This window comes from Oncorhynchus kisutch, linkage group LG1 (assembly GCF_002021735.2).
Source record: "Oncorhynchus kisutch isolate 150728-3 linkage group LG1, Okis_V2, whole genome shotgun sequence".
NCBI lineage: Eukaryota > Metazoa > Chordata > Actinopteri > Salmoniformes > Salmonidae > Oncorhynchus > Oncorhynchus kisutch.
In genome coordinates, this window is record NC_034174.2 from 3,068,891 (window position 1) to 3,088,985 (window position 20,095).

Below are 20,095 nucleotides of genomic sequence, written 5' to 3' on the forward strand. Positions count from 1 at the left end.
TCTATTACTAGGGCCCAGAGTTTTTCCTCCCACTCTGTTCATTCATTAGTCCTCGGTAGTCTAGCAGGTAGCCCAGCAGTTAAGAGCATTGGGCCAGTAATCAAAAGGTTGCTGGTTCGATTCCCGAGCCAACTATGTAATTTTTTGTTGTTGTTGGTGTGCCATTGAGCAAGGCACTGAACACTAATTGCTCCTGCTAAAGGATGAAAACGTCAGTATGAATCTGTACCGTGCCAGTCATAGGTCAAGGTATTTATACCAGGCAACTGATGAAGAGGTGACCAGACCATGCTAGCTTGTTAATTATAAACCACAACATTTCCGATGTGGGTTTCCTTGTTGCTAGGAGACCAGTTGAACCTGTGACCAACTCATGTCGAGCGTGGCAGCCTGCTTTCTCCTCATGCTTGGCAATTTTTTCACATCTATTATTTTCACACAGGAATGTTTAAACCACACAAACCTGACAGCAAATAACTAGAAAAACGTTTATCCAAACAAATATTATAACACATTTTCTCCAACAGTTATAACAGTTTGTATATGTAAAGTAACAGTGTTTTCATAAGAATTGCATATGAACATAATTTATAGCTAACATACATCTGTATATCCTATAGAAGAGAATATATTTGTTATAAATCAAACAAAGACAGCATGCTTATACAGCGAAAACAAATTAAAGTTCGTCTTCATCAATATCGAGAGAATTTAAGAATAAAGTATAAAACCAGCTGAAAACTGAAGCCTTTCGCTTGTCATCCAAGACGATCCGTTTCGGAGGGAAAATGGAATATTCCATTCCTGGTGTAAAAATTGTTCCTCACGACTCCTGATCTCCCATTGGCTGGCGACCTGTAGTCTCTTCCATAGTCACCTACACACAGATGGAATGTTGACATTGTAATACCCCATTTAAATGTGTATTTGAATGTCTCTCTTTACCGTGCATTGCTTTGTGATAAACATGCTCAAACAAACACAGACTAGTTTGTGATCCTTTCAAACATCTTTATTTTCGTATTGTATTTTATTTGATTATGTTATATTTATTAGCCAGGGAAATAGCATTGAGATCAACATGATATTTTTCCATTCAGCCCTTTAAAAGGTCTGGCTATATGAAGCATCGCAGAACCAATCTCCATCCATAGTCATTATAAAGGCTTGCTTATAACCAGCAATGAAGCATTATACCTGCAGACATAACGTGTTATTAAATGGTGTTATTAAGTGTTACCATACATTTCACCAACTCTCCATCCATAGTTATATAATGTCATACACGCTTATAACAAGTACTCAAGCTTCAAGTACAAGATTACCAAACATCTCACCCAGTCTCCATCCGTAGTCCCAGGAAGACAGTAGAGGGTAGTCAAACTTCTCCTCTGGGCCTTTCTGGGTGCGTGTATGGAGGTACAGGCTACGCCCCTTCCCCTCCTTGGAAAAACCCTGGTAGAGAGATTCCTTGGTCTGGGGTGTCACTTCTCTCATCAGGGGAGCCTCGCTCAGTGACCTGGGTTGAAGGTAACCAGGAACATATTAATGTCTACCAGAATTATGTTTTAAATCCTCAATGTGACCTGGGTTAAAGGTAACCAGGAACATCATTCCGGTAGACATTAATACGTTTTAAATCCTCAAAGATTTTTGATATGAAATTGTACTGTTGTAATTTTTCTAAAAACGGCCTCGTCTGATGTATTCTGAGCCTGTGAGGGGACAACTGAATGGGTCCATCTTAAAGGTTGAGTTCCTTCTCATTAAACCAAAAAGGTGGCGTAGCCGACTCTAGTGGCCCGAGGCTTAGACCCCTAGGTTTAGAGCCCTAGTTTTAGACCCTTAGACCCCTAGGTTTAGACCCCTAGACCCCTAGGTTTAGACCCCTAGTTTTAGACCCCTAGGTTTAGAGCCCTAGGTTTAGACCCCTAGGTTTAGAGCCCTAGGTTTAGACCCTTAGACCCCTAGGTTTAGACCCCTAGACCCCTAGTTTTAGACCCCTAGGTTTAGAGCCCTAGGTTTAGACCCTTAGACCCCTAGGTTTAGACCCCTAGACCCCTAGTTTTAGGCCCCTAGGTTTAGACCCCTAGACCCCTAGTTTTAGACCCCTAGGTTTAGAGTCCTATACCCCTAGGTTTAGACCCCTAGAACCCCAGGTTTAGACCCCTAGGTTTAGACCCCTAGTTTTAGACCCCTAGACCCCTAGTTTTATAGCCCTAGGTTTAGACCCCTAGTTTTAGACACCTAGGCTTAGACACGTAGGCTTAGAACCCTAGACCCCTAGTTTTAGACCCCTAGGCTTAGACCCCTAGGTTTAGACCCCTAGGTTTAGACCCCTAGACCCCTAGGTTTAGTCCTCTAGACCCCTAGGTTTAGTCCCCTAGACCCCTAGGTTTAGTCCCCTAGAGCCCTAGGTTTAGTCCCCTAGACCCCTAGGTTTAGACCCCTAGACCCCCAGGTTTAGACCCCTAGGTTTAGACCCCTAGACCCCTAGTTTTATAGCCCTAGGTTTAGACCCCTAGTTTTAGACACCTAGGCTTAGACCCGTAGGCTTAGAACCCTAGACCCCTAGTTTTAGACCCCTAGCTTTAGACCCCTAGGTTTAGACCCCTAGGCTTAGACCCCTAGACCCCTAGGTTTAGACCCCTAGGTTTAGTCCCCTAGACCCCTAGGTTTAGTCCTCTAGACCCCTAGGTTTAGTCCCCTAGACCCCTAGGTTTAGTCCCCTAGACCCCTAGGTTTAGTCCCCTAGACCCCTAGGTTTAGTCCCCTAGGCAGTGAAGTAAAGTAAGTCCCTGACATCCTAAAGAGCTCATTACATTTCATATGCTCAGGCATGACAAAAAAAATCCAATTTACACACTTATCAAGAGATCATCATCTCTACTGCCTCTGAACTGTCGGACTCACGAAACACAAGTTCTGTGGTTTATACATTTTGTCTGAGTGTTTTGGAGTATGCCCCTTGCTGACCGAAAAAAATGAAATAATAAATGTGATGTATAGCACTTACTTTTGATACATAAGTACATTTTAAACTAGATACTTAAATAAATTTACTCAAGTAGTATTTTACTGGGCACTTTCAGTTTTATTTGGTCATTTTCTATTAAGGTATCTTTACTTTTACTCAAATATGACAATTGGGAACTTTTTCCACCACTGGGCTTAGGTTACCACACACATTTTGGCGTAGTCGGCAAAATCAATAATTGTGGCACTCCTGTGGCTGAGGCAACTCTAGTTGCATTTATAATGTGTCAAATTAAATGTATGAATTAATTCACTCACCTGTCCATGGGCACTGCAGCCTCTCTCCTCCTCTCCAGGGTAGATAACACAGGAGGCAGGATGGTCTTAGTGGTCAGGGGGAGCTCAGGGAGCCTCAGCCTTATCTGCTCATTGGCCCTGCAGGAGACGAAACTGGTGGGGTAGTCTCGTCCGTAGCGGCTCTTCCAGGCCAGCCGGGTGTAGCACTCCTTCTCGATCTGCTCCCGGTAACAGTTCTGGTTCTCGGTGGTCAGGAGGTTCCTCATCCTCGAGAGTGTTCTGTCCAGTTCTAGAATGTCCTGTACCTCTTCTAGTGTGTCCTGTCCTGTTCTAAAATACCCTGTTCTGTTCTAGAATGCTAGTTTCTGTTCTAGGATGTCCTGTACTGTTCTGACCTGTCTGTAGAATAGGCTTTTGCTGCACTGGTTGGCTGGTTCTGCTGTTCTAGTGTCCTGTCCTTGTTGGTTTCAGAGTGGAGACTTCCGGAATATTTATCTTCTCTCTCACTGAACCAGAACTCTGTCTGCTTTTCCACAGGTATTATCTCAGTCAGAAACCTAACCTAACCTTGTGGCTCAGATTCAGAAACTTAAGAACAGTTTGTCAGGTTGCTCTCTCTCTCACTCTATGGTTAACCAATCAGAGACCAGAACGTTCCAGACAGGTGCCTTTGTGTGTGTGTGTGTGTGTGTCTAGAAAACAGATTTCATTTTACCAGCCAGCCTCACTGCCCCCACCAGCCAGCTGACAGTACTTCAGAACATGACGGAACACAGCATATACAGAACGAGTGAGAGCAGTTCAGCTTCCAGTCCAGAGGGTGGCGCTGTAATGTTAAAGTAGTGTTTTCTCTCTGTGATCCGCATACTGTGGTCCCTGCTGAGCAATGATACTTTAAGAGAATCTCCATGTTTATTCCAGGAATAGGGTTAATATGGGTATGAAAACCGGTGCATACCGTCTGTATAAAAGAGTACTGATTTACCCGGCAACACTGTTTTTTAAAGGTGTGTGCATGTTTGCCAAGACTCTGGGATGCCGTCCACTATCCTTGCTATCCGGGATCCTTGGGACGTCCCTACCCAATTGAAGCTGACATTTAAAACAGGTAAGGGTTGGGGGGGGGTTGATGTGGGTGTGTCCTTGCCACCACCAAGACACACCCATCTGTCAGAGCCTTGTCCGCAGCTGCCCCCCCCCCCCCCCCCCCCTGAAGACATTTAGGGGTTAAGCCCAAAACCGGTAGTGGGGTCCAGGGCCATTATCCCCTGCCAAAAATAAAACCATTTTCAACAAATAAAAGGAATGAATTTGGTTTGAGATGAACATTGCTAGAGTAGATACTTCAGGTAACTTGGACCTTCCACAGAAGACACTGTCAGTACTCAATTACAGTAGCTAAAAAAAACACTCAACACCTTCAAACAGACTCTGACCTGTCCAATGAGCCAAACTGATAAACGAATCCCAGAGACGGAGAAACTAAATCCTACCTGCCAGCCCCGTTGCTCTTAAAAAATACAACATATTTGAGACTATATCTAATGACGTTCTACTCAATATAATCTTTAAACTCATTTCCTGTTTCCCCTTAACTCTCACATTGGAGCTCAGCCTCTCTCTTTCCCTCTGATACTGGAGCTCAGCCTCTCTCTTTCCCTCTGATACTGGAGCTCAGCCTCTCTCTTTCCCTCTGATACTGGAGCTCAGCCTCTCTTTTTCCCTCTGATACTGGAGCTCAGCCTCTCTCTTTCCCTATGATACTGGAGCTCAGCCTCTCTCTTTCCCTCTGATACTGGAGCTCAGCCTCTCTCTTTCCCTCTGATACTGGAGCTCAGCCTCTCTCTTTCCCTCTGATACTGGAGCTCAGCCTCTCTTTCCCTCTGATACTGGAGCTCAGCCTCTCTCTTTCCCTCTGATACTGGAGCTCAGCCTCTCTCTTTCCCTCTGATACTGGAGCTCAGCCTTTCTCTTTCCCTATGATACTGGAGCTCAGCCTCTCTCTTTCCCTCTGATACTGGAGCTCAGCCTCTCTCTTTCCCTCTGATACTGGAGCTCAGCCTCTCTCTTTCCCTCTGATACTGGAGCTCAGCCTCTCTCTTTCCCTCTGATACTGCCCACATTGTATAAATACATACTCCCCGTCTTTGTTTCCTAGCAATAATCACACTTTCCTGTTGGATGCTTTCCTATCCCACCATTCATCTTGAAAATAGAGCCTCCTCTCTCCTGTCCCTTGCTGCCGTCCTCCACTCCCAGACTTTCCTCTGTACTTGAAATTAATGCATGCCCTTAGTATCTCTATTCCACTGCTCCTGTCATCTCTACACCGTCACTGTCTATATCAGGCTTTTAACCTGCTCCTGTCATCTCTACACCATCACTGTCCATATCAGGCTTTTAACCTGTCATCTCTACACCATCACTGTCTATATCAGGCTTTTAACCTGTCATCTCTACACCATCACTGTCTATATCAGGCTTTTAACTTGCTCCTGTCATCTCTACACCATCACTGTCTATATCAGGCTTTAAACCTGGTCCTGTCATCTCTACACCATCACTGTCTATATCAGGCTTTTAACCTGCTCCTGTCATCTCTACACCATCACTGTCTATATCAGGCTTTTAACCTGTCATCTCTACACCATCACTGTCTATATCAGGCTTTAACCTGCTCCTGTCATTTCTACACCATCACTGTCCATATCAGGCTTTTAACCTGCTCCTGTCATCTCTACACCATCACTGTCTATATCAGGCTTTTAACCTGTCATCTCTACACCATCACTGTCTATATCAGGCTTTAACCTGTCATATCTACACCATCACTGTCTATATCAGGCTTTTAACCTGCTCCTGTCATCTCTACACTATCACTGTCTATATCAGGCTTTAACCTGTCATCTCTACACCATCACTGTCTATATCAGGCTTTAACCTGTCATCTCTACACCATCACTGTCTATATCAGGCTTTTAACCTGCTCCTGTCATCTCTACACCATCACTGTCTATATCAGGCTTTTAACCTGTCATCTCTACACCATCACTGTCTATATCAGGCTTTTAACCTGTCATCTCTACACCATCACTGTCTATATCAGGCTTTTAACCTGCTCCTGTCATCTCTACACCATCACTGTCCATATCAGGCTTTTAACCTGCTCCTGTCATCTCTACACCATCACTGTCTATATCAGGCTTTTAACCTGCTCCTGTCATCTCTACACCATCACTGTCTATATCAGGCTTTTAACCTGCTCCTGTCATCTCTACACCATCACTGTCTATATCAGGCTTTTAACCTGTCATCTCTACACCATCACTGTCTATATCAGGCTTTAACCTGCTCCTGTCATTTCTACACCATCACTGTCCATATCAGGCTTTTAACCTGCTCCTGTCATCTCTACACCATCACTGTCTATATCAGGCTTTTAACCTGTCATCTCTACACCATCACTGTCTATATCAGGCTTTTAACCTGCTCCTGCCATCTCTACACCATCACTGTCTATATCAGGCTTTTAACCTGTCATCTCTACACCATCACTGTCTATATCAGGCTTTAACCTGTCATCTCTACACCATCACTGTCTATATCAGGCTTTTAACCTGCTCCTGTCATCTCTACACCATCACTGTCTATATCAGGCTTTAACCTGTCATCTCTACACCATCACTGTCTATATCAGGCTTTAACCTGTCATCTCTACACCATCACTGTCTATATCAGGCTTTTAACCTGCTCCTGTCATCTCTACACCATCACTGTCTATATCAGGCTTTTAACCTGCTCCTGTCATCTCTACACCATCACTGTCCATATCAGGCTTTTAACCTGCTCCTGTCATCTCTACACCATCACTGTCTATATCAGGCTTTTAACCTGCTCCTGTCATCTCTACACCATCACTGTCTATATCAGGCTTTTAACCTGTCATCTCAACACCATCACTGTCCATATCAGGCTTTTAACCTGCTCCTGTCATCTCTACACCATCACTGTCCATATCAGGCTTTTAACCTGCTCCTGTCATCTCTACACCATCACTGTCCATATCAGGCTTTTAACCTGTCATCTCTACACCATCACTGTCTATATCAGGCGTTTAGCCTTTTAGCTCATTAAATCTACTACATCCTCACTACTAAGTGCTTGTTTGGCCAATACATCAACTGCTTCGTTCCCCTCCACATGGGCTGGGCCCCAAGTAATCCTAACCTGTAACTGTCTCATCCTGCCATGGGTTTACATCATAAATCAGAGCTAAAGGACTGACTCATTAACACTACAGATGGACAGCTCCGTAACATGGCTGTACTCTCTTATCTGGCCTCTTCTGTGGCCGTCTCTCTTATCTGCCCTATTCTGTGGCCGTCTCTCTTATCTCTTAGCCTTCTATGTTGCCGTCTCGTTTCTCCTCTCTAGTCTTGTCATAGTTGTAAAAAGTTTAATTCCACAGACCTTTTGACCTCACCAGCAAATTCTTTGTACGCCATGTTTTACTTCTTCACTGTCTGTATTTCATCTGCTATAATTTGTGCAAATAAATGTAACAAAAGTTTAATTTGTAGAGCAGCTTGAAGTGATACAGTCTACTGTGGGCTCAACCCACCTGTTCTCTCTCCATCTACCCTCTTGTCTGCCGCCGTCTCTAGTCTTGTCTGTTACTGTCTTCTGTTATGACATGTTCTGTTCTTCTGGTCTCTCTCCATCATATCCTATTATTCTGTTGCTTATCTGGTGTCTCTCTCCATCATGACCTCTCTAGGTAACACTACAGACAGACCCATCTAGATAATACTACAGACCTACCTATCTAGATAACACTAGAGGCATAACTCTAGGTAACACTACAGACAGATCTAGATAATACTACAGACCTACCTATCTAGATAACTCTAGAGGCATAACTCTATATAACACTACATACAGACCCCTCCAAATAAACACTACAGACCTCTCTATATAACACCACAGACAGACCCCTCTAGAGTGCAATACAGACTCCTACAGACCTCTCTATATAACAATACAGACAGACCTCTCTATATAACACTAGACCCCTACAGACCCCTCTATATAACACTAGACCCCTACAGACCCCTCTATATAACACTAGACCCCTACAGACCCCTCTATATAACACTAGACCCCTACAGACCCCTCTATATAACACTAGACCCCTACAGAGCCCTCTATATAACACTAAACCCCTACAGACCCCTCTATATAACACTAGACCCCTACAGACCCCTCTATATAACACTAGACCCCTACAGACCCCTCTATATAACACTAGACCCCTACAGACCCCTCTATATAACACTAGACCCCTACAGACCCCTCTATATAACACTAGACCCCTACAGACCCCTCTATATAACACTAGACCCCTACAGACCCCTCTATATAACACTAGACCCCTACAGACCCCTCTATATAACACTAGACCCCTACAGACCCCTCTATATAACACTAGACCCCTACAGAGCCCTCTATAGAACACTAAACCCCTACAGACCCCTCTATATAACACTAGACCCCTACAGACCCCTCTATATAACACTAGACCCCTACAGACCCCTCTATATAACACTAGACCCCTACAGACCCCTCTATATAACACTAGACCCCTACAGACCCCTCTATATAACACTAGACCCCTACAGACCCCTCTATATAACACTAGACCCCTACAGACCCCTCTATATAACACTAGACCCCTACAGACCCCTCTATATAACACTAGACCCCTACAGAGCCCTCTATATAACACTAGACCCCTACAGACCCCTCTATAGAACACTAAACCCCTACAGAGCCCTCTATAGAACACTAGACCCCTACAGACCCCTCTATATAACACTAGACCCCTACAGACCCCTCTATATAACACTAGACCCCTACAGACCCCTCTATATAACACTAGACCCCTACAGACCCCTCTATATAACACTAGACCCCTACAGAACCCTCTATATAACACTAGACCCCTACAGACCCCTCTATATAACACTAGACCCCTACAGACCCCTCTATAGAACACTAGACCCCTACAGAGCCCTCTATAGAACACTAAACCCCTACAGACCTCTCTGGCTCTACAGTTCCACTGAGTGAGGCTAACTGTAGCTTACTGTCAGAGAACAGCATTCATCCTAAAGTCTGCTAGATTTAGATTTGGAAATTAGTTGTCAGGGGTCAGAGGCCACCTTGTGTTCCAAACCGACAACACACAGAAGGCTGCTATTGTGGGGTGGAGGGCCCGATCCGTGTGGGGCCCGATCCGTGTGGGGTGGAGGGCCCGATCCGTGTGGGGTGGAGGGCCCGATCTGTGTAGGGCAAGATCCGTGTGGGGTGGAGGGCCCGATCTGTGTAGGGCAAGATCCGTGTGGGGTGGAGGGCCCGATCCGTGTGGGGTGGAGGGCCCGATCCGTGTGGGGTGGAGGGCCCGATCCGTGTGGGGTGGAGGGCCCGATCCGTGTGGGGTGGAGGGCCCGATCTGTGTAGGGCAAGATCCGTGTGGGGTGGAGGGCCCGATCCGTGTGGGGTGGAGGGCCCGATCCGTGTGGGGTGGAGGGCCCGATCCGTGTGGGGTGGAGGGCCCGATCCGTGTGGGGTGGAGGGCCCGATCCGTGTGGGGTGGAGGGCCCGATCCGTGTGGGGTGGAGGGCCCGATCCGTGTGGGGTGGAGGGCCCGATCCGTGTGGGGTGGAGGGCCCGATCTGTGTAGGGCAAGATCCGTGTGGGGTGGAGGGCCCGATCCGTGTGGGGTGGAGGGCCCGATCCGTGTGGGGTGGAGGGCCCGATCCGTGTGGGGTGGAGGGCCCGATCCGTGTGGGGTGGAGGGCCCGATCCGTGTGGGGTGGAGGGCCCGATCCGTGTGGGGTGGAGGGCCCGATCCGTGTGGGGTGGAGGGCAAGATCCGTGTGGGGTGGAGGGCCCGATCCGTGTGGGGTGGAGGGCCCGATCCGTGTGGGGTGGAGGGCCCGATCCGTGTGGGGTGGAGGGCCCGATCCGTGTGGGGTGGAGGGCCCGATCCGTGTGGGGTGGAGGGCCCGATCCGTGTGGGGTGGAGGGCCCGATCCGTGTGGGGTGGAGGGCCCGATCCGTGTGGGGTGGAGGGCCCGATCCGTGTGGGGTGGAGGGCCCGATCCGTGTGGGGTGGAGGGCCCGATCCGTGTGGGGTGGAGGGCCCGATCCGTGTGTTCATATTTCATGTTTGTTTGTTTATTGTTTATTTGTACAGGGACAGTGCACATTAATCTACGTTTCAGTAAAAGTGCCGGTTTTAGCCAGCCGGCTAATTTTCAACCGCAGTCCCTGGGCAGGTTGTTAAAAACAATATAGACAATAGCAACATAGAACAAGCAAGACATAGCAACATAGGACAAGCAAGACATAGCATACAGACAGAGCAACATAGGACAAGCAAGACGTAGCATACAGACAGAGCAGCATAGAACAAAAAGCAGCAAGTCAAAATTCATAAAAGCAACAATGTGTTTCCACACCTCACAAGCTACAGACAACAGACAACATGGAGAGCGGCAACACACAGCTAGGGACCATGTTCACAAATCTGATTGACCTTTAGCCATGTCTTCAAGCATTTTGTGAAAGTGTGATATGTGGTGCAGTTATGTGTGTCTGATGGCAGTGTATTCCAGACATGGGAAGCTCTCACAGAGAATGCAGATTTACTAAAGGTGCTTTTCCTTAGGGGAACTATACAGTCACCTCTCATGGCAAACCTTGTGGATCTGCTGCCATATGTCTGGGTTTTCTGTTTAACAAAAATATTGAGTGGAGGGGGAGCCAGGCCATTAAGGATCTTGAATACAAGACATGCGTCGGTGTATTGCACAAGATTTTCCCAACTCAAGAGCTCATGCTTTCTAAGGATGTGACAATGATGATGGCTATTGGGCTTCCTATCAAGCACTTTGAGAGCCTGTTTGTAGACAGACTGAATAGGTTTTAATGTTGTACAGCAAGCTTGGGCCCAACTAGTCAAGCAGTATGTTAAGTGGGGGAGTATCATAGATATGAAGTAGTTTTGCTACCTCTGTAGTCAAACAATTTCGTATAAATCGGAAATTAGCTAGGTTGAATTTGGTTATTTGAATTACCTTTTTCACATGCTTTTTAAAAGAGAGGTTGGAATCAAGTATGATGCCAAGGTACTTAAAATCAGATACCACCTGGAGCTTCTCCCCTGACACATAGACATCTGGCTCAGTAGCATCTGTTGCCCTCTTTGTGAAGAACATGCAAACAGTTTTTTTCACATTGAGATGCAAACACAAGTCACTGAGCCACTTTGTAACCTGGACCATTACAGTAGTGAGTTCTTGTGCAGCTTGTTGTTTGCTCTTTGCATGCACATATATCACTGTATCATCTGCATACATTTGAACTTCAGACCCAGTACAGACAGAAGGCAGATCATTAATGTACAGGCTGAACAGGAGGGGCCCCAGTATTGACCCTTGGGGCATGCCCACATCATAGCTACGAGTGGGCGACAGCTCATTGCTCACTCTGACACACTGAGTTCTGCCTTCAAGGTATGATTTCATCCATCTCAAGGCATCAGGGGAAAGTTGAACTTGGACGATTTTGTGATGAGAATCTCATGGTTAACAGTATCAAAAGCCTTCCTTAGGCCTTTCTGTCAGTACCCTGACAGAGTCAATAAAGTAGGAATTGAAGGCTATTGCTATTTCGACTGCATCCTGTGTTAGATTGTTATTCACCATGATTTCTAGTCTTTTTGCAGTGTTACTATGGTCTTTCCCTGTTAACTTTTTTAGATTCTCCCATATCAATTTAGAATTTCCCTTTGCTTCACCAATGATGTTAATAAAAAAGTTTGCCTTGGCCTGTCTGATTTCTTTCATCACCTTATTTCTCAACATGGTAAACCTACGTCTGTCATGCTCTAATTTAGATTTTAGGGCTATTTTTAGAGCATAATCTCGTTCTTTCATCAATTTCCAGATGTCTATTCATGGTTATTCACTTACCTGGTAGTCAGAGGGCAGGTAAAACAAATCTAAACAGAGAACTGTATTTTATAACATGGAGATCCTGTAAATGTGAAGCAATCACCAATACCACTGTTACTCCCTCCAGCAGCCTGTTGGACATCACCAATACCACTGTTACTCCCTCCAGGAGCCTGTTGGACATCACCAATACCACTGTTACTCCCTCCAGCAGCCTGTTGGACATCACCAATACCACTGTTACTCCCTCCAGCAGCCTGTTGGACATCACCAATACCACTGTTACTCCCTCCAGCAGCCTGTTGGACATCACCAATACCACTGTTACTCCCTCCAGCAGCCTGTTGGACATCACCAATACCACTGTTACTCCCTCCAGCAGCCTGTTGGACATCACCAATACCACTGTTACTCCCTCCAGCAGCCTGTTGGACATCACCAATACCACTGTTATTCCCTCCAGCAGCCTGTTGGACATCACCAATACCACTGTTACTCCCTCCAGCAGCCTGTTGGACATCACCAATACCACTGTTACTCCCTCCAGCAGCCTGTTGGACATCACCAATACCACTGTTACTCCCTCCAGCAGCCTGTTGGACATCACCAATACCACTGTTACTCCCTCCAGCAGCCTGTTGGACATCACCAATACCACTGTTACTCCCTCCAGCAGCCTGTTGGACATCACCAATACCACTGTTACTCCCTCCAGCAGCCTGTTGGACATCACCAATACCACTGTTACTCCCTCCAGCAGCCTGTTGGACATCACCAATACCACTGTTACTCCCTCCAGCAGCCTGTTGGACATCACCAATACCACTGTTACTCCCTCCAGCAGCCTGTTGGACATCACCAATACCACTGTTACTCCCTCCAGCAGCCTGTTGGACATCACCAATACCACTGTTACTCCCTCCAGCAGCCTGTTGGACATCACCAATACCACTGTTACTCCCTCCAGCAGCCTGTTGGACATCACCAATACCACTGTTACTCCCTCCAGCAGCCTGTTGGACATCACCAATACCACTGTTACTCCCTCCAGCAGCCTGTTGGACATCACCAATACCACTGTTACTCCCTCCAGCAGCCTGTTGGACATCACCAATACCACTGTTACTCCCTCCAGCAGCCTGTTGGACATCACCAATACCACTGTTACTCCCTCCAGCAGCCTGTTGGACATCACCAATACCACTGTTACTCCCTCCAGCAGCCTGTTGGACATCACCAATACCACTGTTACTCCCTCCAGGAGCCTGTTGGACATCACCAATACCACTGTTACTCCCTCCAGCAGCCTGTTGGACATCACCAATACCACTGTTACTCCCTCCAGCAGCCTGTTGGACATCACCAATACCACTGTTACTCCCTCCAGCAGCCTGTTGGACATCACCAATACCACTGTTACTCCCTCCAGCAGCCTGTTGGACATCACCAATACCACTGTTACTCCCTCCAGCAGCCTGTTGGACATCACCAATACCACTGTTACTCCCTCCAGGAGCCTGTTGGACATCACCAATACCACTGTTACTCCCTCCAGCAGCCTGTTGGACATCACCAATACCACTGTTACTCCCTCCAGCAGCCTGTTGGACATCACCAATACCACTGTTACTCCCTCCAGCAGCCTGTTGGACATCACCAATACCACTGTTACTCCCTCCAGCAGCCTGTTGGACATCACCAATACCACTGTTACTCCCTCCAGCAGCCTGTTGGACATCACCAATACCACTGTTACTCCCTCCAGGAGCCTGTTGGACATCACCAATACCACTGTTACTCCCTCCAGGAGCCTGTTGGACATCACCAATACCACTGTTACTCCCTCCAGCAGCCTGTTGGACATCACCAATACCACTGTTACTCCCTCCAGCAGCCTGTTGGACATCACCAATACCACTGTTACTCCCTCCAGCAGCCTGTTGGACATCACCAATACCACTGTTACTCCCTCCAGGAGCCTGTTGGACATCACCAATACCACTGTTACTCCCTCCAGGAGCCTGTTGGACATCACCAATACCACTGTTACTCCCTCCAGCAGCCTGTTGGACATCACCAATACCACTGTTACTCCCTCCAGCAGCCTGTTGGACATCACCAATACCACTGTTACTCCCTCCAGCAGCCTGTTGGACATCACCAATACCACTGTTACTCCCTCCAGCAGCCTGTTGGACATCACCAATACCACTGTTACTCCCTCCAGGAGCCTGTTGGACATCACCAATACCACTGTTACTCCCTCCAGCAGCCTGTTGGACATCACCAATACCACTGTTACTCCCTCCAGGAGCCTGTTGGACATCACCAATACCACTGTTACTCCCTCCAGCAGCCTGTTGGACATCACCAATACCACTGTTACTCCCTCCAGGAGCCTGTTGGACATCACCAATACCACTGTTACTCCCTCCAGCAGCCTGTTGGACATCACCAATACCACTGTTACTCCCTCCAGCAGCCTGTTGGACATCACCAATACCACTGTTACTCCCTCCAGCAGCCTGTTGGACATCACCAATACCACTGTTACTCCCTCCAGGAGCCTGTTGGACATCACCAATACCACTGTTACTCCCTCCAGCAGCCTGTTGGACATCACCAATACCACTGTTACTCCCTCCAGCAGCCTGTTGGACATCACCAATACCACTGTTACTCCCTCCAGGAGCCTGTTGGACATCACCAATACCACTGTTACTCCCTCCAGCAGCCTGTTGGACATCACCAATACCACTGTTACTCCCTCCAGCAGCCTGTTGGACATCACCAATACCACTGTTACTCCCTCCAGCAGCCTGTTGGACATCACCAATACCACTGTTACTCCCTCCAGGAGCCTGTTGGACATCACCAATACCACTGTTACTCCCTCCAGCAGCCTGTTGGACATCACCAATACCACTGTTACTCCCTCCAGCAGCCTGTTGGACATCACCAATACCACTGTTACTCCCTCCAGCAGCCTGTTGGACATCACCAATACCACTGTTACTCCCTCCAGCAGCCTGTTGGACATCACCAATACCACTGTTACTCCCTCCAGCAGCCTGTTGGACATCACCAATACCACTGTTACTCCCTCCAGCAGCCTGTTGGACATCACCAATACCACTGTTATTCCCTCCAGCAGCCTGTTGGACATCACCAATACCACTGTTACTCCCTCCAGGAGCCTGTTGGACATCACCAATACCACTGTTACTCCCTCCAGCAGCCTGTTGGACATCACCAATACCACTGTTATTCCCTCCAGCAGCCTGTTGGACATCACCAATACCACTGTTACTCCCTCCAGCAGCCTGTTGGACATCACCAATACCACTGTTACTCCCTCCAGCAGCCTGTTGGACATCACCAATACCACTGTTACTCCCTCCAGCAGCCTGTTGGACATCACCAATACCACTGTTACTCCCTCCAGCAGCCTGTTGGACATCACCAATACCACTGTACTCCCTCCAGCAGCCTGTTGGACATCACCAATACCACTGTTACTCCCTCCAGCAGCCTGTTGGACATCACCAATACCACTGTTACTCCCTCCAGCAGCCTGTTGGACATCACCAATACCACTGTTATTCCCTCCAGCAGCCTGTTGGACATCACCAATACCACTGTTACTCCCTCCAGCAGCCTGTTGGACATCACCAATACCACTGTTACTCCCTCCAGCAGCCTGTTGGACATCACCAATACCACTGTTACTCCCTCCAGCAGCCTGTTGGACATCACCAATACCACTGTTACTCCCTCCAGGAGCCTGTTGGACATCACCAATACCACTGTTACTCCCTCCAGCAGCCTGTTGGACATCACCAATACCACTGTTACTCCCTCCAGCAGCCTGTTGGACATCACCAATACCACTGTTACTCCCTCCAGCAGCCTGTTGGACATCACCAATACCACTGTTACTCCCTCCAGCAGCCTGTTGGACATCACCAATACCACTGTTACTCCCTCCAGCAGCCTGTTGGACATCACCAATACCACTGTTACTCCCTCCAGCAGCCTGTTGGACATCACCAATACCACTGTTACTCCCTCCAGCAGCCTGTTGGACATCACCAATACCACTGTTACTCCCTCCAGCAGCCTGTTGGACATCACCAATACCACTGTTACTCCCTCCAGCAGCCTGTTGGACATCACCAATACCACTGTTACTCCCTCCAGCAGCCTGTTGGACATCACCAATACCACTGTTACTCCCTCCAGCAGCCTGTTGGACATCACCAATACCACTGTTACTCCCTCCAGCAGCCTGTTGGACATCACCAATACCACTGTTACTCCCTCCAGCAGCCTGTTGGACATCACCAATACCACTGTTACTCCCTCCAGCAGCCTGTTGGACATCACCAATACCACTGTTACTCCCTCCAGCAGCCTGTTGGACATCACCAATACCACTGTTACTCCCTCCAGCAGCCTGTTGGACATCACCAATACCACTGTTACTCCCTCCAGCAGCCTGTTGGACATCACCAATACCACTGTTACTCCCTCCAGCAGCCTGTTGGACATCACCAATACCACTGTTACTCCCTCCAGCAGCCTGTTGGACATCACCAATACCACTGTTACTCCCTCCAGCAGCCTGTTGGACATCACCAATACCACTGTTACTCCCTCCAGCAGCCTGTTGGACATCACCAATACCACTGTTACTCCCTCCAGCAGCCTGTTGGACATCACCAATACCACTGTTACTCCCTCCAGCAGCCTGTTGGACATCACCAATACCACTGTTACTCCCTCCAGCAGCCTGTTGGACATCACCAATACCACTGTTACTCCCTCCAGCAGCCTGTTGGACATCACCAATACCACTGTTACTCCCTCCAGCAGCCTGTTGGACATCACCAATACTTTTATTTTGTGTCTAGAATGTCTATATTTCCACACACAGAAACATTGTGTCTGATTTACAGCTGAATTCTTCTCCATAGTATAGCAATAGCAGCAATGTTAAAACATCACATTTGAAAAAGCATGGAAAGGAAATATTTTGTCTTGTCCTTCAGATGATCTTGCGATGAAGCACACAATTACTGAGGGATGCCTCTGTGTTCACATACTAGTCGGAACTAGGAAACTGTGAAATGTCCAACTTACTAACTGGTTATAGTTATACACGTGCTGCGTTCAACTCGTTAGGAAGTCAGACATTTCAGCGTTCCCTAGTTCTGACAGGCACGTGCAGGTATCACTGTGAATAACATACAGGGCTCTTGTTCAAGTTGGACTGCTGGCTGTTAAAGGACTGACGCGTTAACCTTAATAGTTACATCCTCCGGTCTACTTGAGAGTAGTTTGTCTTCCCTCCTGTGGATAGAATAGTTCAGTCCCGTGCTTTGTGGTGGCTCAACAGGAAAAAGTTCAGATCAGGGTCAGGTTAAAGTGTTGACAATGTATTGACACAGTGGAATATGATGAATAGCTAGTTTGTTCTTGGACTGACTCAGTGTCTATCTACAGAAACAGCGTGGGCAGTAATGTGGTAAAACCAGACAACCAGTGAGAACAAAGGAGCTGACAGCACTCAGTCTGCACACAGGAGGTGAAGCCTTAAGCCTTCCTTCACCCCACAGTTCATCCGGTTGTCTTCCTCTCAACCACCTCCTGATTCACATTCAGCCTCATAACCCATTCATCAGATCCAGTCTCTCTTCACAAGAGGTTCACCTCTGCCCTTTCACCCCATTATAAACCACACTGGTTTCAGTGAATATTGATCTGTCCTTAGAAGGGGTAGGATCACAATGATACGAAACCAACAGAGAGACAGGTAGACAGAAAGACAGGTAGACAGACAGGTAGACTCCATGTCATGGACAGGTAAGGCAGGACTAGAACCCAACAAGTACTGCGAGCAGAGGCTGGGAACTAGAACCGATAGAGTTCAGAGAGCCTAGAACCCAGAGACAAGAAAGCAGCGTTAGAAGGCTAGAGTTTAAAGCATAGACAGACAATTGGTTCAGTCCACTAGAGCCTTTACAGACGTTCAACCTGAAGGGGTTTGTGGGCCATAATGTCTTCCAGTGTCCACTGTCTCAAACCAGTGACCACAAACACAAGTCAACAAGCTCCAAAATGACCAAAAATCATGGAAGTAGCACATCAAACTTTCCATTTTAATGACACATCTATGTTCTGTAGTGTTCTCTTGAAAACATTCTGATGATTTAGTCCTAGTTGTTTACAACACACAGCTGAGACAAGACAGTAGTACAGACATACAGCACCATCATGTGGTGTATAAAAGTTACTCTGAACATGGTCATCTACCAACAATGTTATTTAAGTGATTACTGGGTTGTTGTTTTAGTTCAATAACTGCCTCTGTAGGAGTGGCAGTCTTCACAAACACACCTCTGCTGTTCCTTACCATAGGCACTTAACCCCTTATGCACAACGAACGTAAGATGCTTCCCAAATGGCACCCTATTCCCTATATAGTGCACTACTTTACACCAGCCAAATGGCACCCTATTCCCTATATAGTGCACTACTTTACACCAGCCAAATGGCACCCTATTCCCTATATAGTGCACTACTTTACACCAGCCAAATGGCACCCTATTCCCTATATAGTGCACTACTTTACACCAGTCAAATGGCACCCTATTCCCTATATAGTGCACTACTTTACGCCAGCCAAATGGCACCCTATTCCCTATATAGTGCACTACTTTTGACCAGGGCCGAGGGCACTATACAGTAAACTGGGTGTAATTTGGGACGTGCCCTCAGAATAATCAGATTGATGATTAGGCTTTAATAATAAACCCTGTTATGTAATAGAACATTAACACCCCAACCTGGTAAACCAACCACACAGGAAGTCAACTCAGCTAAACCAACCACACAGGAAGTCAACTCAGCTAAAACAACCTGGAGACATAATAAAAAAATAAAGGTTAGGTACCCATCAGAAAAACTAAACCAAAGCCTAGTTTAGGCCACTTTAACAATAATACCAATATTCCCATCATCAAACTGATTAAGAACCGTAGATATAGGACTATTTCTACCGTAGATATAGGACTATTTCTACCGTAGATATAGGACTATTTCTACCGTAGATATAGGACTATTTCTACCGTAGATATAGGACCATTTCTACCGTAGATATAGGACCATTTCTACCGTAGATATAGGACCATTTCTACCGTAGATATAGGACTATTTCTACCGTAGATATAGGACTATTTCTACCGTAGATATAGGACCATTTCTACCGTAGATATAGGACCATTTCTACCGTAGATATAGGACTATTTCTACCGTAGATATAGGACCATTTCTACCGTAGATATAGGACTATTTCTACCGTAGATATAGGACTATTTCTACCGTAGATATAGGACCATTTCTACCGTAGATATAGGACCATTTCTACCGTAGATATAGGACTATTTCTACCGTAGATATAGGACTATTTCTACCGTAGATATAGGACTATTTCTACCGTAGATATAGGACTATTTCTACCGTAGATATAGGACTATTTCTACCGTAGATATAGGACTATTTCTACCGTAGATATAGGACCATTTCTACCGTAGATATAGGACCATTTCTACCGTAGATATAGGACCATTTCTACCGTAGATATAGGACTATTTCTACCGTAGATATAGGACTATTTCTACCGTAGATATAGGACTATTTCTACCGTAGATATAGGACTATTTCTACCGTAGATATAGGACCATTTCTACCGTAGATATAGGACCATTTCTACCGTAGATATAGGACTATTTCTACCGTAG

The 20,095-nt window shown here is 46.7% G+C and overlaps 1 protein-coding gene across 2 annotated transcripts; it reads right to left on the minus strand.

The window, feature by feature from the left end:
- Positions 1-474: 474 nt before the first annotated feature.
- On the minus strand, positions 475-4,418 carry LOC116353093 (protein ATP6V1FNB). 2 transcript variants are annotated; one of them, XM_031786745.1, is made up of 3 exons: positions 3,295-4,415; positions 1,338-1,519; positions 475-877 (listed from the first exon to the last, which is right to left on the minus strand). In XM_031786745.1, exons 1-3 carry the CDS (start codon positions 3,537-3,539, stop codon positions 759-761), a joined length of 546 nt encoding a protein of 181 aa, XP_031642605.1. In that variant the 5' UTR covers positions 3,540-4,415; the 3' UTR covers positions 475-758. The 2 variants fall into 2 exon arrangements, with proteins under 2 accessions (XP_031642605.1, XP_031643112.1); XM_031787252.1 differs by lacking the exon at positions 475-877 and adding an exon at positions 998-1,197 and having other exon boundaries at positions 3,295-4,418.
- Between the last annotated feature and the right edge of the window lie 15,677 nt (positions 4,419-20,095).